The 18,003-nt window shown below is 52.1% G+C and overlaps 1 protein-coding gene across 2 annotated transcripts in view; it reads left to right on the top strand.

The window, feature by feature from the left end:
- The first annotated feature begins 3,780 nt into the window (after positions 1-3,780).
- The window catches only part of SH3PXD2A (SH3 and PX domains 2A), a 213,135-nt gene continuing 198,912 nt past the window's right edge, over positions 3,781-18,003 (top strand). The window contains exon 1 of one of the 2 annotated variants that reach the window (XM_084903835.1): positions 3,781-4,318. In XM_084903835.1, coding sequence (XP_084759961.1) covers positions 4,247-4,318 — 72 coding nt within the window. In that variant the 5' untranslated portion in view covers positions 3,781-4,246. The remainder of the gene's footprint in view (positions 4,319-18,003) is intronic. The other variant, XM_084903836.1, reaches the window with a different exon arrangement.

Genomic DNA, 18,003 nt, shown 5'->3' with positions numbered 1-18,003 from the left:
CCAGAAAGAAAGGAGAGCCTGTACCATTTATCCTTAAACCCTCCTGGGCATACAGCGCCAGCAGGGAAAAGAGATTTCTTCCCACAGGTATAAATAACTTCCGCCCAATGAATCCCCAGAGACCTTGGCACCATGGGGGCAGGGTGAGGGCTGGCACTCAGTTGCTCCTTCCAATTGAAGTACTTTGGGAGCTCAGGGAGAGTTGGAAGCACTCCAGTTGTGCTCCAAGACCCTGAATTTAGCCTGTCTAGTGTGGCTCAGTGCTTGAGCATCGACCTATGAACCAGGAGGTGACAGTTCAATTCCCAGTCAGGGCACATGCCCCCGTTTCAGGCTCGATCCCCAGTGGGAAGCATGCAGAAGGCAGCTGATCAATAATCTTCATCATTGATGTTTCTATATCTCTCTTCTTCTCTGAAATCAATTCAAAAATAGGTGTGTTTTTTTTGTTTTTGTTTGTTTGTTTGTTTGTTTAAGACCCTGAATTTAGGAGATGTCAGGTAGTCTGGGGTTTCTTAGGCTGGAAGGAGGCCATCACCTTGTAGGTGAGCACTGAGTCACTAGACAGCAGGGTAGCATGGAACGTCCTCTCTCCTCCAGGTGTCTTGTGTGTAGGATCATGTTCAGGTCCCCATCAGAAGCTGGAGGGTGAGTGGGAAACCACTGATGCCTGTTCACTGAGCTGACTGCTCTGACTCCCAAGCCAAGCCCCTTCTCTGCCTTCCCTCTAACAGCTGAACACGAACTCCGCTCATCAGGTGCTTCTCAGGCTAAATTTGTATATTCAGGATGCTTTGTGGTCCACAGAGGAAGAGTCCCTGAGTGCCGTTATGAATCTCTTTACCATGAACCCACAGGCTGTCTTGATTGGTCCCCAGAAGCCCTTTCTGTAAGGGGAGCTCAGTGCCGAGGGCCTAGCCTGGGTCTACGCTGGACCTGCCAACAGGCCGCGCTGTGGGCTTGATGCCTGTACTTCTCCTTTTTCATCACTGAGATCACCTTTCACCAGGACTCCTGCTCCAGTATCTACAATGGTGTTTTTTTTGTTTGATTTTTGCTGTTAATACTCACCTGAGGATATTTTTAGGGAGAGTGGAGGAGAGAGGAAAAGACAGAAAATTCGATGTGAGAGAAACATTGATTGGTTGCCTCCTGCATGAGAACTGACCAGGGCCCAGGCCAGGGAGCAGCCTGCAACCAAGGTATGTGCCCTTGACTGGAATCAAACCCGGGACCCTTTTGTCTGCAAGCCGACACTCTATCCGCTGAGCCAAACCGGTCAGGGCTATAATGTTTTTTTTTTTTGTTTTTATCATCTTCTCTGATAGAGAAGCTGTACCTAATGTCAAGATCCCTCATAGTCTGGAACCCCCATGCCTATCCTTCTCCTTATTTCCGTCTCTGTGCCTCCCCCTCTCCCCTGACCTTTCCCCCAGGTGGACACTGTCCTCCTGGCCCTCTGCCTGTCGCCAGCTGGTTCAGGCTTCAGGTTACACGTCAGGTCTCCTCACTCCAGCTTTTCTTCTTCCACTGATCATTCATTTAACAGATTACCATAGAGTGACCATTACTGTGTATGTCTTAGTGTGCATGGCTGCAGGAGGAGTACACAGAAGTGTGAGATCACTTAAAGCTGCCCCTCTGCACGAGGTGCTCTCAGAGGAAATGAAGTGTGTCGGGCACAGATCTGCATGTGTCCAAGCAGCTCCAGGCAAGTGCCGCCGGCCTGGAAGAGTGCAGAGGAGGCAGAGTATTCCAAGGGGCTCCATACTCTGCCCGTCCCCCAGGCTCCGGCACCGGGACAGCGTGCTCCACGAAGATCTCCTGGATCACTTCAGCTTCCTAAGTACATTTTATGAGAGTACTTAGTTCTAAGGCACATTTTATGAGATAAAGTCTAATAAGGGGCGCCGCCTGTCCCTCCCCAGCACACACCAGTGGTCTCCCATCACCCTCCTGCTTCTGATGGGGACCTGAACATGACCTCTGGAGGAGAGGACCACGCTCCCCTGCTGTCCTGGTTTCTCAGTTGGACTCTCTTTGAGGGAAGGGATAAGCATCTGTCAATGGGATTCAGTTTTCAGTCCCACAAACATTAATTGAATTCTCTCACTCTCTTCTGTCCCTAAATGCCTTGTAAATGAGCATAGCACAAGTGTCTCAATCAATCCTAAAATTCTAGAATTTTAGAGAATAAATTAAAAAAAAAAACCTACTTTTTAAAGTGTCAAATCTATACATGCTAATTAGGAAAAACGAAGAACTCAAAGTATCTCCATATGATTAACTATTGCTAAGAACTTAGAGTGTATGCAGGAAGGAATTTTAAAAGGCCATCTACACACCAACCCCTACCTGTGTGGCTCAATGGCTGAGCGAGACAACCTATGAACCAGGAGGTCACAGTGGATTCCCGGTCAGGGCACATGCCCAGGTTGTGGGCTCGGTCCCCAGTGTGGGGCATGCAGGAGGCAGCTGATCAAAGATTCTCTCTCATTATTGATATTTCTATCTCTCCCTTTCCCTTCGTTTCTGAAATCAATACAAAAATATTTTAAAAATAAAATAAAAGACCATCTAGTTCAGCACCCACATTTTACAAGTGAGAACATTAAGATGGCTTTCAATGTTTACTCAAGGTCAAATATTTAGGTAGTGGGGTCGCTCAGGGTTCTAGCATCCTTCCCTAAGAAGATTGGAGGAATAGTGGGGTACTCTGACCCGGGCAAATAGGTGAATGAAGTCTTTGATTGGTACATAGGTTCCGACAGGGCAAAGAAGAAAATATTAATACAATAAAGTCGTAAAACATATCACCTCCATTTCAGATGTTTCACCTTGGTCCATAGTCACAAAGCTTTTTTTGTGATAGTGAAGCAGTCAGATTCGTTGTGAAAACACTCCATCTTTAAATATATTTGAAACTAGAATGGGAAAAAGTGTTGAAACACATGAGGTAAGGTAATTAAATAGTAATTGTGCTCTAGGTCCAGGGACAGACAAGTGGCGTGGAAAGCCAAGTTTTCCGTGCAAGAGGGAGAGGGGTGGGAAAGCCAGAGCCTGGGGCCAATGATGAGCTGGCCCCCCACCCCGTGAAAATGTCCCACCATGTGTACTCCCTTCCCGCCTCCCCCGTGGGAGCCAGGGCTTCAGGCAGCAGTGTTCTGCAGAGTCTTGTCACCTCCCTGGTAAGTGATGTCACAGGTTAGTTACAAAGAGGCCCAGATCGATGGGCGACTTAGGCAGCGGATCGATCCCATTTCCGGGGAGAATTCATCCTTTGTGACCCGCAAGGGGGGGGGGGGGGGGGCAGGTGGCTTATCAAACGAGGCTCAGGCTCGGAGGATTGGATGCGGCCCCATTCCCATCCCCGTTCCTTCCTGGGGGGCCAGGGCAGGAACAGCAGGGACATAAACTCCTTTTCATGAAAGAGATCTGGGGGAGAGGAAGGAGGGAGAGGGGCAAGGAAAGGTAGGGACAAAAAGACAAAAATCCGCTCCAAGACGTAGAGCTGGGGTGGGGGGCGAGCTGGCTCCCCCCTCCTTCTCCCTCTCGGAAGCCACCCAGAGTTTCAGGGCCCCGGAGAAGGGGCCCAGGGCCGCGCCAGGCCGCCGGCCGCGCTCTGGACTCCGGCTGGGCAGCAGCCCCCTCCCCGCCGCCGCGAGCCCCTCCCCCGGGCCCGGAGCCCCTCCCCGCGCGCTTCCCCTCTGGTCTCCCCTCCCCTCCCTCCCCTCCCCTCCCCTCCCTTCCCTTCCCTGCCTGCCTGGCCCAGCCTCCCTCCGCCTCCTGCGCCCACAGCCTCCGCCTGCGCCGAGCCCCCCGGAGCCGGAGCCGGAGCGCGGCCAGGGGCGCCGCCGGGCCCTCCCCAGCGCGCTGACAGCGGGCGCCGGGTCCCCGCCCCGTCCCCGCCGGCGGGACACACCCCCGCCCCTCCGCGCCGCCAGTTCCCGCCGGACCCACCGGGCGGCGGAGCGCGGGCGGCGGGCGAGCGGAGCGCGGCGGCGGCGGCGGGAGCCAGGGAGCGGGCAGGCCCGAGGGGACCGCCGGGGCGCCGGAGCCCGCGCGCCCTCGGGGACCCGCAGCGCCCGGGGCCGTACCTGCAGCGCCGGGGGCCGGGGCGGCGGCGGCGGCCGGGACGCTGGGGCGGGTGGCCGCAGGCACTCGGGGAGCAGGAGGAGCCGGAGCCCGGGCGGCCGGGATGAGAAGGTGACGCCGCCGGGGGGCGCCACTCGCTTTGTGGGGGAAGATGCTCGCCTACTGCGTGCAGGACGCCACCGTGGTGGACGTGGAGAAGCGGAGGAACCCCTCCAAGCACTATGTGAGTACTGCCCCCCACCCCCCAGCGCCTCTGCCCGAGGGATGGGGGGCTGGCCAGGGCCCCCCAGGCCCCCCGCGGTGCGTCCCGGAGCCGAGGGCGCACAGGCAGCCCGGCCGCGGAGTTTGGCGTGCAGGGCCGCGGTCTCCAGGGCAGCTCTCCCAGCCGCCCCCCCTCGTGCCTCCCCCAGCCCCGCGTTTTCTTTTTTTGGCGTTGGAGCTGGCCCGCGGTGCCCCGGTCTGTTACCGCGGCTGTGAAGTCCTCCCCGCGCCCGAGCGGTGGTGGCTGGTGGGGGGAACGGTCCTCAGATCCTCGCTGGGAAGCCCCACTGGGAAGAAGCGTCTTCCCGGCCCTCCCGGGGGGCTGGGGTCCCCCGTGCACGCAGCCGGAGGCCGGCCCTGGGGCAGGAAGCCACGCGCTTGCACCCCTCTACCTTCCCCCCACGTTCGCCCCGGTCTCTGCCTCCCCCCCAGGCCCGGGTTGGGGTCAGAATGGAAGCCGCCGCGCGCCCCCTGTCCCACCTCCATCCACCCTCCCCGCCCCGAGCTTGGATTTCCTCCTTCGTGAAGTCCTTGTGTCCGTAGGTGCGAGGAGAAGGGTGGCTTTCCCCTTTTATCCCTCCTCTGGACGTGACCCTTGACTGGGTTCATTTCCTCTCCCAAGGGATGCTCTCCGGCCCCAGACACCAGGAGGAGGCTGATGTTTGCTGTGGTTTCCGAGGAACGGCTGCCCCTCCCCCTTCCTTCCCCCCCAACTTAATGAGGAAGGGCTAAGGTGATGGAGCCGAGCTTGGGAGTCTGGGTGACACGGCTCCTTTGATCTCAGCCAGGCCTGGCGTCCCATCCTTCGCACCTTAGGATGCGAGCTCGGCATCCTTGTCGCCTGGGGACGCCCGGCCCCAGCAGCCTGAGCTCCCGCACCTGAGATAGAAGAAGCAGGCAGCCGGGCATCCCAAGCAGAAGGACTGCATCTTATTTTCAAATGAGACACTTAGAGGGGCATTCAGACTGCCCAAAGCATTAATTTTAACAATTAGAACAGGCTGTTGGTTGCTGCCCTAGACTGCACGCTGATTCCTCTGAAATGCCTTTTATTTCCCTGTTGGAAGGGAACTGAGGTTTATGCTAATGTTAGCCTCAGGGGGCTGTTTCTGCCTTTATGGCCAATAGCTCTGAACTCTGGGTTTCGTGTAGGAGCCACGTTCGCTGGGCTCCTGTGGGGTAAGAAAGAGGTGGACCCTGGGGGCTGGTTCCTGACTTGGGAGAGAGGTGGGTGCCTGTGGGGGGACATTTCTGGGCGTGGCCATAGAGTTGGTTCTTTTGCTTTCTTAGGCTCAGCAAACGACCTCCCCTGCTTTTCAAGAAAGCTCTTTTTTGGAGGACTTGGGTCACCCAGTGGCCATCCCATTCCAGGGGCAGATGTCCGTGTACACATCCCAGCGCTTAGTGTCGTCAGCCTCCCTAATTTTCCCCCTCAGATGTTACAGGCTAAGTTTTAGGGGTTCTTTGTTCTACTCTCCAGTTAAGGTCGGCACTGCTTTCCGCAGATTTGCACTCTGTACTCCGAGGCCCCACACAGGTTGCTTTTCCAATTCTGGATTTTAGGTAAAACATCAACTCTTACTAATCTGACAAATGATGTCCATCGTTATCGATGTAGGACATACTGGCGACCGGCCGGAAGGGTTGCTCCAGTGACCAGGGAGGGATCCACTGCCCAGAGTTTAAAGGCAGTTCAGTGCTAGGGCCCTGAGCAATGTTGGGTAAGTTACTTAACTTCTGTGGGCCTCAGTTTCCTCTTAAAGCGAGGGCAATAATGGTCTACTTCATAGGGTTGCTGGGAGAATTAAATGAGATCATCCATGCAAAGCACTTAGCCCAGTTCTTGGCACATAAGAAGCAGTCATTAAATGGTAGCTTATTTTTGGTGAGATTCTGACTAAGAAAGCACTTTTGAAAACCAGCTATTAATGGTCTGGCAAAAAAAGGGAGAAAGATTTTGGGTTTTAAGATTGATAATAACTTGTTTTATGTGCGAAATACAAAAGGAGTCTTGTCCAAATCCCTTGAAATGATCCTTTCCTCCCTTTTTACAGACAAACTGTTTCCCAGGACATCTCTGCTTCCCATGTTAAAAACCGACATTATGTTTGGGGCAGGGGATGAGGTCACTGAACAGATGGGGTCCTGCAGAGCCATGAACTAGCGTTGTGGAAAACAGTTCAGGAGAAAGTGTTACATGTGTGACATGGCGGAGCTGGCAGGGACCGACCCCAGGATTTCATCTGGCTCAACCCCCGTCATTTTACAGATGAGGAAACTGAGAGCCAGAAGGAGTCAAGTCCCTTGCCACTTAGCTAGTCCCAGCACCGGGGTCTGACTGGCCTCTGGCCTGTGGGGTGGGTTTCGTCCATTGAAGTGTCCCACATTTAGTTGGGGGCTGACCGGGAAGACAAATATCTGGTGGTAACAAGAGATTCCCTAACACATTTGGGGCAGACACATAGCATAGTGTCTAAGGGGCGGGTGCCCAGTAATAGAAAGTGTAGGTGGGGTCCACCACAGCAGGAGGAGCAGGTTGGGGGGCTGGGGACTGTGTCTCTGAAGTTTAGAATCTCTCGGCCCTGGCACCGTGGACACTACACACCGGAAGGTGCAGTGTTCTGGGTAAGGCAGTCCTGGTGTGGGCAGCTGGCAGGACACACTGTGTCTAACTCGCCTATATTCTGGAAGCCCCTGCCCTGGAGAAGTGTGCCTTCTTCCCCCCTGTCCTCCATGATGGTGAAGTCTTGAGTTTGTGTTTTGGCAAATTGCAGAGCAGAGCGATTTTCTGGGATGTGCATAGTAGCAGCTGGAGGGAGCTGAGCAGAGGCCTGGGGTCCAAGCAGGAGGGCTCTGCTGGCTCCAGATGCTGGGAACACAATGCAGAGGTTCTCTCAGGACATCCAGCAAAGGGCGTGCTCTTCCCCGAGAATGAGGGGGAGCTGCGGGGACAGCCGAGGAGGGTCTTGTGCTTTGGGTCTGTTTATGAGAGGCGGGCATGTGGCCTCCATCGTCTGGATAATGCCGTCAGGCCCTGGCTTCCTTCCTCTCTGCCAAGCCCCTGCTCGGGGTGGGGTCAGGGGAGGGTGGGCAGCTGCTGCTTAGACCGGGCTCCCTGGCTTGGAATTGGGCTCCTCTCGTAGCTTATAGGAGTTGCCACGGGGGAAACCTTAGGTAACCTGGCTCTGGCCCAGACCACTTGTGTTTAAAATGGCCCTGATGATGCCAGGTGCAAACTGCAGATGTCTTCCTTTGCAGGTTTTCCAGGTTCACAGAATTCTTTGCGCTCATGTATGTGCAGGTGTATGTCAGGACATGTGGAGGTGGAGAGGAGCTTGTTTACCTAAAACAAACAAGACGCTATTTGTTAGGATGTGGGAGGCACTGAGCTTTCACTGTCATTTCCTTTCCTGATTGTTTAATTCAGACAAATGCCAGGTATGGATGTTCTGAGCCTCTAACAGGACTCTTTAGGGAATGCCAATAACAGCAGTGTTAGCATTTACCGTTCCCGGCGCCAGACACTTCACATGCATGATTTCATGTGATTCCTACCATCCATTGCCTGTAACCCCACACGGGCTTGGTTCTTTGATGCCTTTATACAGATGGGTTAACTGAGTCGTGGAGAAGTTAGAGATTGCTCAGGGTCTCTTAGTTCAGACAGATCTGGGTAAACTCAGGTCAGTTTACCTCCAAAGGAGGAAATGAACCTAACACGGGGCCCTTCCCCTCCACTGGAGTCTGGCTGTGGAGAGCAGCCTCTGGCCCGCACAGCAGTGAGAGGGCAGTGCCGGACTGCCTCCCTGGGCGGGACATCCCTCGTGCTGGGGCAGGAGGTCACTGTGAGGCAGGGGCGTGGACCAAATCCGGGGTGACCTGAGGCGATAAGTGAAAGATGGACCCTGTGGAAGTAAGTTGTTCTCCTGTGTGTTTAGATCTTTACAGGTTTTTGCTTGGACCTGGGAGCTACATTTTTAGGAATTGGCCCCAGACCTGTCCATTTCTCAGCCCTTCAGTTTTTCTCTAAGTTCTTGGACTGTGGGTCCAGCCCCATGGGATAAAGGATGTGCAGCTGCAGCATGAAAAGGTCTTAGGGCCAGTTCCGTTAGGGCAGTGGTTGGCAAACCACATGCAGCTCGTGAGCCATGGTTTGCTGCTCTGTTGACTAATGGGTTTGCCGACCACTGCGTTAGGGAATGAGTGGTGTTGGGCAGATCAGGGTTTGAATCCAGCCTCTGGCTCTTCCTAGCCACACCACCTGGGGCCAGCCACTCTGGGCTGCTGCTTCCTCACCTGCACCCTCACAGAGCTTTGGGGAAGTTGACCTGAGATGATCTGGGGTAAAGCTTCCGCCATGGTGAGCACTGAGCAGATCCTCGTTTCCATCTGTTGTTCCCGATCACCAAAACAATGAAGTGCATGTGGGACCTGATAGGTGAAGCTGGGAGAAAAGGAAAGACTGAGGCGGAAAAAAAGGCCCAGCTGTTCAGAGTCCGATGGGAAACTGGGCTACATGCCCCGTGGAAAACACCCAACATGCAAGAGAAACACATAAGCAAGGAGCAGCTGTTCAGGCCTGGATGGCTTCCTGGAGCTGATCTAGGGATGGCTTCCTGGTGAGTTGGGAAGGAACATGGGTTGTGGGGTTCGGAGGGGGACTGGTAGAGGGTTGCTCCAGGGAAAGGCAAGGTCAAACAGGATCCTAGCCCAAGGTCAGCGCCACACGTGGGTTAGCCCTCTTGCCTGCTTTCTCTCTCTCACTCATGAGGCTAGTTCCTTCTCCTTCTCCAAGGAGGGAAATGATCTAGGGGTGATTCACATGTATGACAAGGCTCCCTGCTTATGAACAGACAACCACATCCTTCACGACCGTTGGAATGGGGCGCACAACCAGCCATTTATCATTGCCCTTTTTAGAGCTGAGTGAGGTTTTGGGGGGTGGGGAGAGGGCAAGTCAGGATTGGAATCACTGTGTGTGGTGGCAGGCGAACGGGAAGAGAAGGGAAAAGTAAACGCATTTGATGTCATCGGAGACTGGAACCAGCTCCAGAAATATAAGTGCCAACTGCTGCATTTTTCCAAAGAGATATTCCGGGCCTGGCGTGGGTTAATGGCCAGGGGAGGCTCTGAATTAGAGGAGCGTTGTTAGGGCTTCTGATTTGGGGTTTGCACAGCAGTCCCTTGGAAATTGCCTTTTAATTTCCTCAGCCTGAGTCACCGACCAGGCTATTTCTTGGCCAGAAAGAGTCCAATAGGCAACTTTGTTCTCTTTTGCCTCTTGATTAAACCGAATAAAACAAATAATAGCATCATACACACGGTAGTTACACTTACTCTTCTTGAGTTCTGAGAATCCAGGAAAGGGATAATGGATTAGGACAGGGATCCAGGGAACAGGAAGGGCAAGGGGTGTGTGTGGGAAATGAGGAGGAGATTCTGGCTCTGGAACTAGGTTCGGAGCCAAAGCCAGAGGTTTACTCTGCTCTGGCAATTGCCAAAAATAATGGAAGCGTCCCGTAGGGTAACTAGCGTTTCAGGGGGTGGATTCCCAGGGCTGCGTGTGATTTCTTGCCGTTGCTGTCGTTAGTGGAGTCAGTCATAGGAAGGCAGGTGAATGGAGAGAGAGGTCAGGGGCCCGGACAGGAGGACAGGAAGGCGGGTGGGTGAGCCACCAGAAGGCCCCTCTCATGCACCCGAGTAACCTCCAGGCAAGTTACCACATCAGCAGAGGTGCTGAGCAGAGCCCAGCGAGGGTAAGCTGCAGAGTGAGGAGAGAAGGGCACCTTTTATTTATTTATTTATTTATTTATATTATTATTTAAAATATATTTTATTGATTTTCTTACAGAGAGAAGGGAGAGGGCTAGAGAGTTAGAAAAATCGATCAGCTGCCTCCTGCACACCTCCCACTGGGAATGTGCCCACAACCGAGGTACATGCCCTTGACTGGAATTAAACCTGGGACCCTTCAGTCCGCAGGCTGACGCTCTGTCCACTGAGCCAAACCAGTCAGGGCGAGAAGGGCACCTTTTAGAGGGGTGCTTACTGGAACTGTGTAACAATCACATGCGGGAGGGAGGGGTTTTATTTCCGCTTTACTGCTGCGGCAATTGAGGCCCAGAGATCGTACGGGACTCTCACTCAGAGGAGTTCAGCACAGCTGGGATCCTCACTCCGGTCTCTGACACCCACGTCTGTGAACTCGTCGCTTTCTGCCCTGTTAGAGCTGGGAAATGCCCGAGGAGCCCAGGCAGCACCCCCTGAGATGATGGGAACCCGGAAGTCTGCGTTGTCGGAGAGCACCCAGGCTCTCATGTCCCTGGGCTGGAACCCGGTCTCCACCGTTTACTGCAAGGGCCCCAGTGCATGTTACTCATACTAGGTGTACCGGTTAGGGATGGTGGGTTTTGTAATCAAAGAGAACACGGTAATTTCAAGAGAAACAGCAGAAGTGCTTTATTCAAAGGAATGTCCATCTCCCCCATCTTTCAGGTTATTTGTGGGTACCGTCCCAATAGAACTTTTCTTGTTTTGAGGCAAACCATTCAGAGACCCAGTTGTCCACTCCTTTGTACGTTTTGAAGTGCTGCTCAGAAAGTGCGTGTGCCATCGATCGGAACAAGTGGTAATCTGAAGGAGCAAGGTCTGGTGAATACAGCGGGTGGGTTAATACTTCCCAGGCAAGATCTTTTAACGTGTCTTTAACTGGTTTTGAAGGGTGTGATGGTGCGTCATCACGAAGCAAAATTACTTTGCCGTGTCTTCTGGCCCACTCTGATCGTTTTACAGTCAAACCGTGGTTCAGGTTGATTATTTGTTGTCGGTAGTGATCAGTATTAATGGTTTCACCTGGTTTTAGAAGCTCATAATACACCACAGCTTCCTGATCCCACCAAACGCAGAGCATTGTCTTCTTTCTGAAGTGATTTGGTCTTGCAGTCGATGTTGATGGTTGACCTGGATCAACCCATGATTTTGTGCATTTGGGATTCTCAAAATAAATCCACTTTTCATCACCAGTCACAATTCGATGCAAAAAAGACTTTCTTTCGTGTTGTTGAAGCAACATTTTACTGATGACTTTTAGTTTTCCATTTGTCTTTCGTTCAGTTGATGTGGCACCCATTTTCCTTCCTTTAAAATCTTTCCCGTTGCTTGTAAACGATCAGAAATGGTTTGCTGAGCAATGCTTAATCTTTCTGCAAGTTGTTTTTGAGTTTGACACGCATCTTCATCCAATAATGCTTGCAATTGTTGGTCTTCAAATTTTTTCGGTTGACCTGGATGTTCTTTGTCTTTCACATAGAAATCATCACGTTTAAAGTGTCTAAACCAGCGTTCACAAGTTTAAGCATGTTCACGTAAGCTTCCTGAAGTATACGATAACTTTCAGCAGCACTTTTCTTCAAAATAAAGTAATGAATTAAAACTTCCCACAAATGTTCTTTTTTTTTTTTTTGTCACGAAATTTGACATTTTTAAGCAGAAAAATATCTATGATGTTAACATCTTCAGCAAATTTGACATTTGAAGTTTTGAAGCTTGCTGTCAATACAACAAAATAGCAAACATATCAAATCGCATATATATCAACTATGTGTAACTCCATCTATTGAAAAAAATTACGCATTATTAACTGGTATACCTAGTATCTCTGTGCCTCAGTTTTCTTATCTGTAAAAAAACAAACAAAACAAAAAATGAAGGGGAAATAGAACCTCACTCATAGGGTTGTGGTGAAGGTAAAGTGAATTAATAAGCGTGACGAGTTTAGAACAGTACATGGTACATATTAAGCACACATAGGTGTTTGCCATGGTAATGGTTAAGTTCAGAAGAGGGAAGATTGGCTAGAGAAAGCAGGCTAGATGGGCCTTGAGGAGTTATTAGGATGTGGATGGTGAAGAAGAGGATTTAGGGGAGAAAAAGACGGAGAGGGAATTCCAAGAAAGGGAAAAGCAGGGGTGGGTCACACCAGGAAAGTACAGGCAGAACCCACGTGGGGAGAAGGATGAAGCAGAAGGTCAGGCTAGCTTCTGAGAGCCTCTTACGAGCTGAGGGAATTCAGTTTATTGTGCAGACACCTCTGAACCTTCCTTTTCTCCCACGGATTGCGGGGGGAGGGGAGGTCATGATGGGGTCTTCCTGGTGGGTTCCGCAGCTGGCTCTAGAACTGTCCCTGCAGCCGTGGCTGGAACAGAGCTGGGCAAGAACTAGAACCTTTTCCTAGTTCTGCGATGGGGACTCTAGTTGGCAGGCCAGAGCCCAGGCCCTCTCTGTTTAGAGTTCTTACTCTGAGGGGTCAGGCTGCCTCATAAAAGTTGATTGTACCCCAGAGGTCTTGCAGAGGGAGGGTGGAGGAGGAGGAGGAGGAGGAGGAGGAGGAAGAAAAGGAGGAGGAGGAGGAGGAGGAGGAGGAGGAGGAGGAGAGGGAGTGGCAAGGAGTGAGGCATGGCTGCTTTGGGCCTCACCAATGGAGGGCCTGGTTGGCAGGGTCCGATGCAGCCGCAGGATGTCACAGTGGAGTGTTTTCCATCCACATTCCCAGACACGGCTGGCCCCTGCAGCAGCCCAGGGCAAGAGAGAGGAAACCTGGTCCTTGAAGGGTCTGGGGGCTGATACTAAACAGCTTTCTTGGGGCCCAGGATGTCTTTGAAGTCTCCGTGTTACCTGAAACAGTCCCGCCAATGTTGCCTTCTCCTTCAGCATCTCTCTGAACTTGTTTTACTTTCAAGCACAATGCTTCAGCTACCTCTGCACGTATTTAACCTCCACCACCCTTCTGTATATTCCAGTAAGCCTGATTCTTTAGGGAAAACTTAATGATAAAAGGAATAGCAGTTGCCCTGGCTGTGTAGCTCAGTTGGTTAGAGCAGTGTTCGGCAAACTTCGGCTCTCGAGCCACACAGTTTGCCGCTCTGTTGACTAATATAATGAGTTTGCCGACCACTGACTTAGACTCTTGATTCCAATAATTACAGGCTGTTGTTCCTTGTGATTAAGCCCCTATCCCAGTGGTCAGCAAACTCATTAGTCAACAGAGCGGCAAACTGTGGCTCGTGAGCCACATGTGGTTCGCGAGCCGCAGTTTGCCAATCACTGGGTTAGAGCATCGACCTGATATGCCAAGGTTGTGGGTTCGATCCCCAGTCAGGGCACATATAAGAATCAACCAATGGCAGAAACCGGTTTGGCTCAGTGGATAGAGCGTCGGCCTGCGGACTGAAAGGTCCCAGGTTCGATTCCGGTCAAGGACATGTACCTTGGTTGTGGGCACATCCCCAGTAGGGGGTGTGCAAGAGGCAGCTGATCGATGACTCTCTCTCATCTATTTTTCTAACTCTATCTCTCTCCCTTCCTTTCTGTAAAAAATCAATAAAAAATATTAAAAACAAAAAGAATCAACCAATGAATGCATGAATAAGTGGAACACCACATCAGTTTTTCTCTCTCTTTCTCTTCCCCCTCCTTCCTCTCTCTCTTAAGAAAAGAAAAGCTAACATTTCTGAATGCTTTCTTCATGCTAAGAGCTTCATGGAACCATTCAAAACTGCCCGAAGCGTGTATTTACTGCTGGCATCCATACTGTACCGTCCAGGACACGGAGACCCACAGAGCTTAAATGAATTGCCAAACGCCACGCAGCCAATAAGCTACATGTAAAGAGGGGCCTGCCCTGTCCCCACAGAGACCTCACAGCCCCTTTAATGCTGGAAACACCGGGGGTGACTGGACCCCAAGGAAATGCCATCTGAGGCCTGGCTGGTTGGCTTGTCAAGCCATGAAACCTTCCACCTGTCACTTTCCCCATCTATTGATAGATCTCCATTCGCCCATCTAGAAAACGGGCCGAGTGCTTCCTTTCTGTGCTGCCTTACAGAGGGGACAGTGGCTATGAAAGATGCTTTGGAAAATGCTGAGCCCAGAGGAAATAGCTGTGTGAAGGGTTCCTGGGTCCTTCAGTCTGGTTTCTTTTTTCTTTTCTTTTCTTTTCTTTTTTCTTTTCTTTTCTTTCTTTTTTTTTTTTTTTTACAACATTTTAAAAATCTTCACCCAATGATTTATTTACTTATTTATTTTACAGAGTAAGGGATGGGGGGTGGGGAGAAGGGAGAGAGAGAGAGAGAGAGAGACATTGATCAGTTGCCTCCTATACACACACTGACCAGGGATTAAACCTGCAACCTAGGTATGTGCCCTGATTGGGAATAGAATCCACACCATTTGGTGTATGGGATGATGTTCCAACCCACTGAGCCACCTGGCCAGGCCTCAGTCTGGTTTCTGAAGCATTTGGGGAAGGGGTTGCTTTACACACAGGAGCTGTCCTCCTGAGAAGCCTTGCAGCCAGGGCTGACTCAGGATCGCTGTAGGCCTTCCGTGAAGGTGGCTTCCAGAAAATTCCACCCTAGGAATTACACTCTGCATCTTTCCAAGCCTATCGTTTTTTTTGTGAATGGGAGGAGACAGCTATTTCCAGTCCCTTCTCTCCCTGACGCTACCTGAGGGGAGGAAGTGACGTCCCGGTGGCTGGGTGGCTGCGTTAGCAGAGGGGAAACAGCTGGGCTTTCTGCCCCTCCACGGGGCTGCTTGCTCTGGCCCTGTGCTGTCATTTCCTTCGGCTGGCGGGGAAGCCGGGGAGGGGGGAGGAGCATGGTGGGGTGGGGGCAGAACCCCTTCCTTTGTGTCCGTGCAGCCTGAATTATGCAGCCTAAATTGTGACCTGCCTCTGGGATCTCTGGATTGTGAACTTCTGAACTGGCAGGAAACGATCACTCTCACCAGATCTCTTATCAAGAGTCGGGGGTATTCTCTGATGCCACAGGAATATTCTCATTCAAGGTCATTAAGGAGACTTTGACCTTTTTTTCATGAGCACCATCCTCACCCAGCTACCACATACTGCATTCCTGTTTTGTGCTAGATTATTTATAATCTCTGATCGCGACATAGCCTTGGAGGTATGCATTTTAACCCCATTTTACTCATACGGAGACTGAGGTTCAGACAGTTTAGGGTGCATTGTTGGTCAAGTACAAAGCAGGTATGTTCCCCCCTCTCTGTCACCCACCCTCCCCCTCCCGCACCCAGCCTGTGCCTGTTTCACACTGTCTCTGTACCTTATACCCTTGGTCCCTCTCCAGGTCTGCTCTGGGGCAGGGTGGAGGCGGGGGGGGGGGGGGGGCGGGGGGAGGGCTTCTGCCTGCCCCACACGCTGTCCTCCTGTGGGATAATGTTCTTTGTGGAGAAAGCCTGCCGTGCTGCTTTCGCCCACCGAAGAGTTTTGAGCGCGAAGGGGTTGTCCCAGGCGTTTGAAGTGGCTGCTTTGTAAACGCTTTCATGGTAGGCCCCATCCCGACCCAGCTTATTCCGCTTCCTGATGGCCCAGGCCCAGAGGGCTATTTTAAGGGACTTGCCTGTGTGGGAGAATTTCTTTGTAACAACAGAGAGGGAGGCCTGGCTGGCCTGGCATGGTGCTGGCAGTGGGGCTCAGAGAGAGAGAGAGAGAGAGAGAGAGAGAGAGAGAGAGAGAGAGAGAGAGAGAGAAACTCTAGCCTGAATTCTGCCCCCTGGGCTGGAATTGACTCAGGAGCTCTCAGCCTGGGCCTGGCCCCTGGAAGGGACGCCGTCCCTTATCAGTGAGGGCAGGGGTCCAGAGGTGGCTGCCCAGGGTTTTCTGGAGCGCTAAGCCCTAGTGGATTGGCAAACGGACCCTTTTCTCACAGAGTTAATAAGGTCTATAGTAGAACAATGTCTGAAGTTGAGTTTCAAGCCAGGATTGTTCCTATGAGTCATCACTCACTGGCACCCCAAAAAAAGCAGCCTCATTCTCCCCGCGATTGCCGGACGTGGCAGCTCCCGGGCAGGGGGCGTGGGGGACTGAGTCAGGGAATCTGAGTGGAACCTCCCCGGTAGGTGCAGGCACCAGGGCAGGGCTTCTCATCCACTGTCCCCTCTGATCCCCACAGCAGCCGTAGCCCATTGTCCCTGTTTTGTAGACGAGGAAACCAAGGCTCAGAGAGGGGCAGCATCTTGCCTTCCGTCACACAGCAATCAATGTCGAGAGCCAGGGTTTGAACCTAGATCTCTGCAGCAATGAAGCCTGTGCTGGGGATTGGATGGATTGCCCCCCATCTCCCCAGGTGCTGAGGTTGGGGTTCTCTTTCCCCCCCTGCCTCCCAGCTGAAAGCATCCACACATGTCAGACTGGCTGTGCCTTCTCTACTCTCTCTGCACTATCAGACTCTGGCCTCTGTGTCTGTATTTCCTCCTCTGCTGAGGGCAGCCGTGGGGGTCACAGCCCTGGTTAGTGGCTCTGCAGGGGCAGAGAATGCTGAGAGCACTGCCCTGGGCTTACAGAGGGGAGGGGACCCAGAGGGAGTGTGCAGGGGGCCTTCCCTCGGGAGTATGTAGATGGCTTTATCTCAGGAGCTAGGAAGTGCACCGTGTGTGTGTGTGTGTGTGTGTGTGTGTGTGTGTGTGTGTGTTTCCAGATAAAACTTCAAGGGTCTGGATTAAACCTCAGTTCATCTGCCTACTCTGACCTTCCCTCCAGGCCCCTCCATTAGCACGTGATGTGGTTGGAGCTGGTGGGAGCGATAAGATATCAAACCTCTCTTACTGAGAATGGACCCTTGGCAACGTCTGGCCTCTATTTTGGGATTTGAATTTTTATTGCCTTTGAATTCTTGTCTAGAGCCTATATACATATATATATATAGTACTTTCAGAGAGGAAAAGAGAATATGAGAGAGAGAGAGAGAGAGAGAAACATCAATAATGAGAAGGAATCATTGATCAGCTGCCTCCTGCATGCTCTACACTGGGGGTCGAGCCCACAACCTGGGCATGTGCCCTGACCAGAATCGAACTGTGACCTCCTAGTTCGTAGGTTGATGCTCAACCACTGAGTCATGCAGCCGGAACAGAGCCGCATAGATAGAAACTCCAGGACCCCAAACACAGTGCGCGTGTTAGGGGATGTCACCAAGCGAACGCTGGTTTTGGACCTGCGTGTGCGGGCACCGTGCTGGGAGCAGCTCCCCCAGCTGGGAGCCAGAGGGTGGGGAGCTGCAAAGGCAGCAGCCCCAGCTTTTCATCTTTACCACCCCTCCCCCACACCAGCAGAAGGTCCGGATCACCTGGGTCCTTCATCAGTGGAATAAATCCATGAATGAACGCTATTAAAGCCCCTTCCTCCTATCCCATTCCTATTTATTTTTAAAAGAACCACATCTTTTAACTTACAGTTATGGAAATTGGCTTTTTGAAATTTAAAACATATATATATATATTCCCATAGATAGAATATTGTGAATAGTGTTAAGATTCTCAGGTCAGTCCACCAAAACCTTTCTCATCCATTGAGGAGATGGAATTATAGCGCCAAGGACCAGATGTCTCTACCGCATGGGCTAGTCCGGGAAACTCAGCTCTATGTGTAATATTCAGGAGAACTGTCTTCCGGTGTTCACAGTGAGCAGGAACCTCGAAGGCCAAGGGATGGAGGTGGTAATAATAATAACAACAGGCTGTCCGGCCAGCATGGCTCAGGGGTTGAGCACCAACCTATGAACCAGGAGGTCATGGTTCGATTCCTGGTCAGGGCACATGTCAGGGTTTAGGGCTCTCCAGTTGGGGCGT

This window comes from Pipistrellus hanaki (assembly GCF_964339955.1).
Source record: "Pipistrellus hanaki genome assembly, chromosome: 14".
Classification (NCBI taxonomy): Eukaryota; Metazoa; Chordata; class Mammalia; order Chiroptera; family Vespertilionidae; genus Pipistrellus; species Pipistrellus hanaki.
The sequence above is the reverse complement of the archived record's forward strand: the minus strand, read 5'-3'. Positions and strand labels throughout refer to the sequence as shown.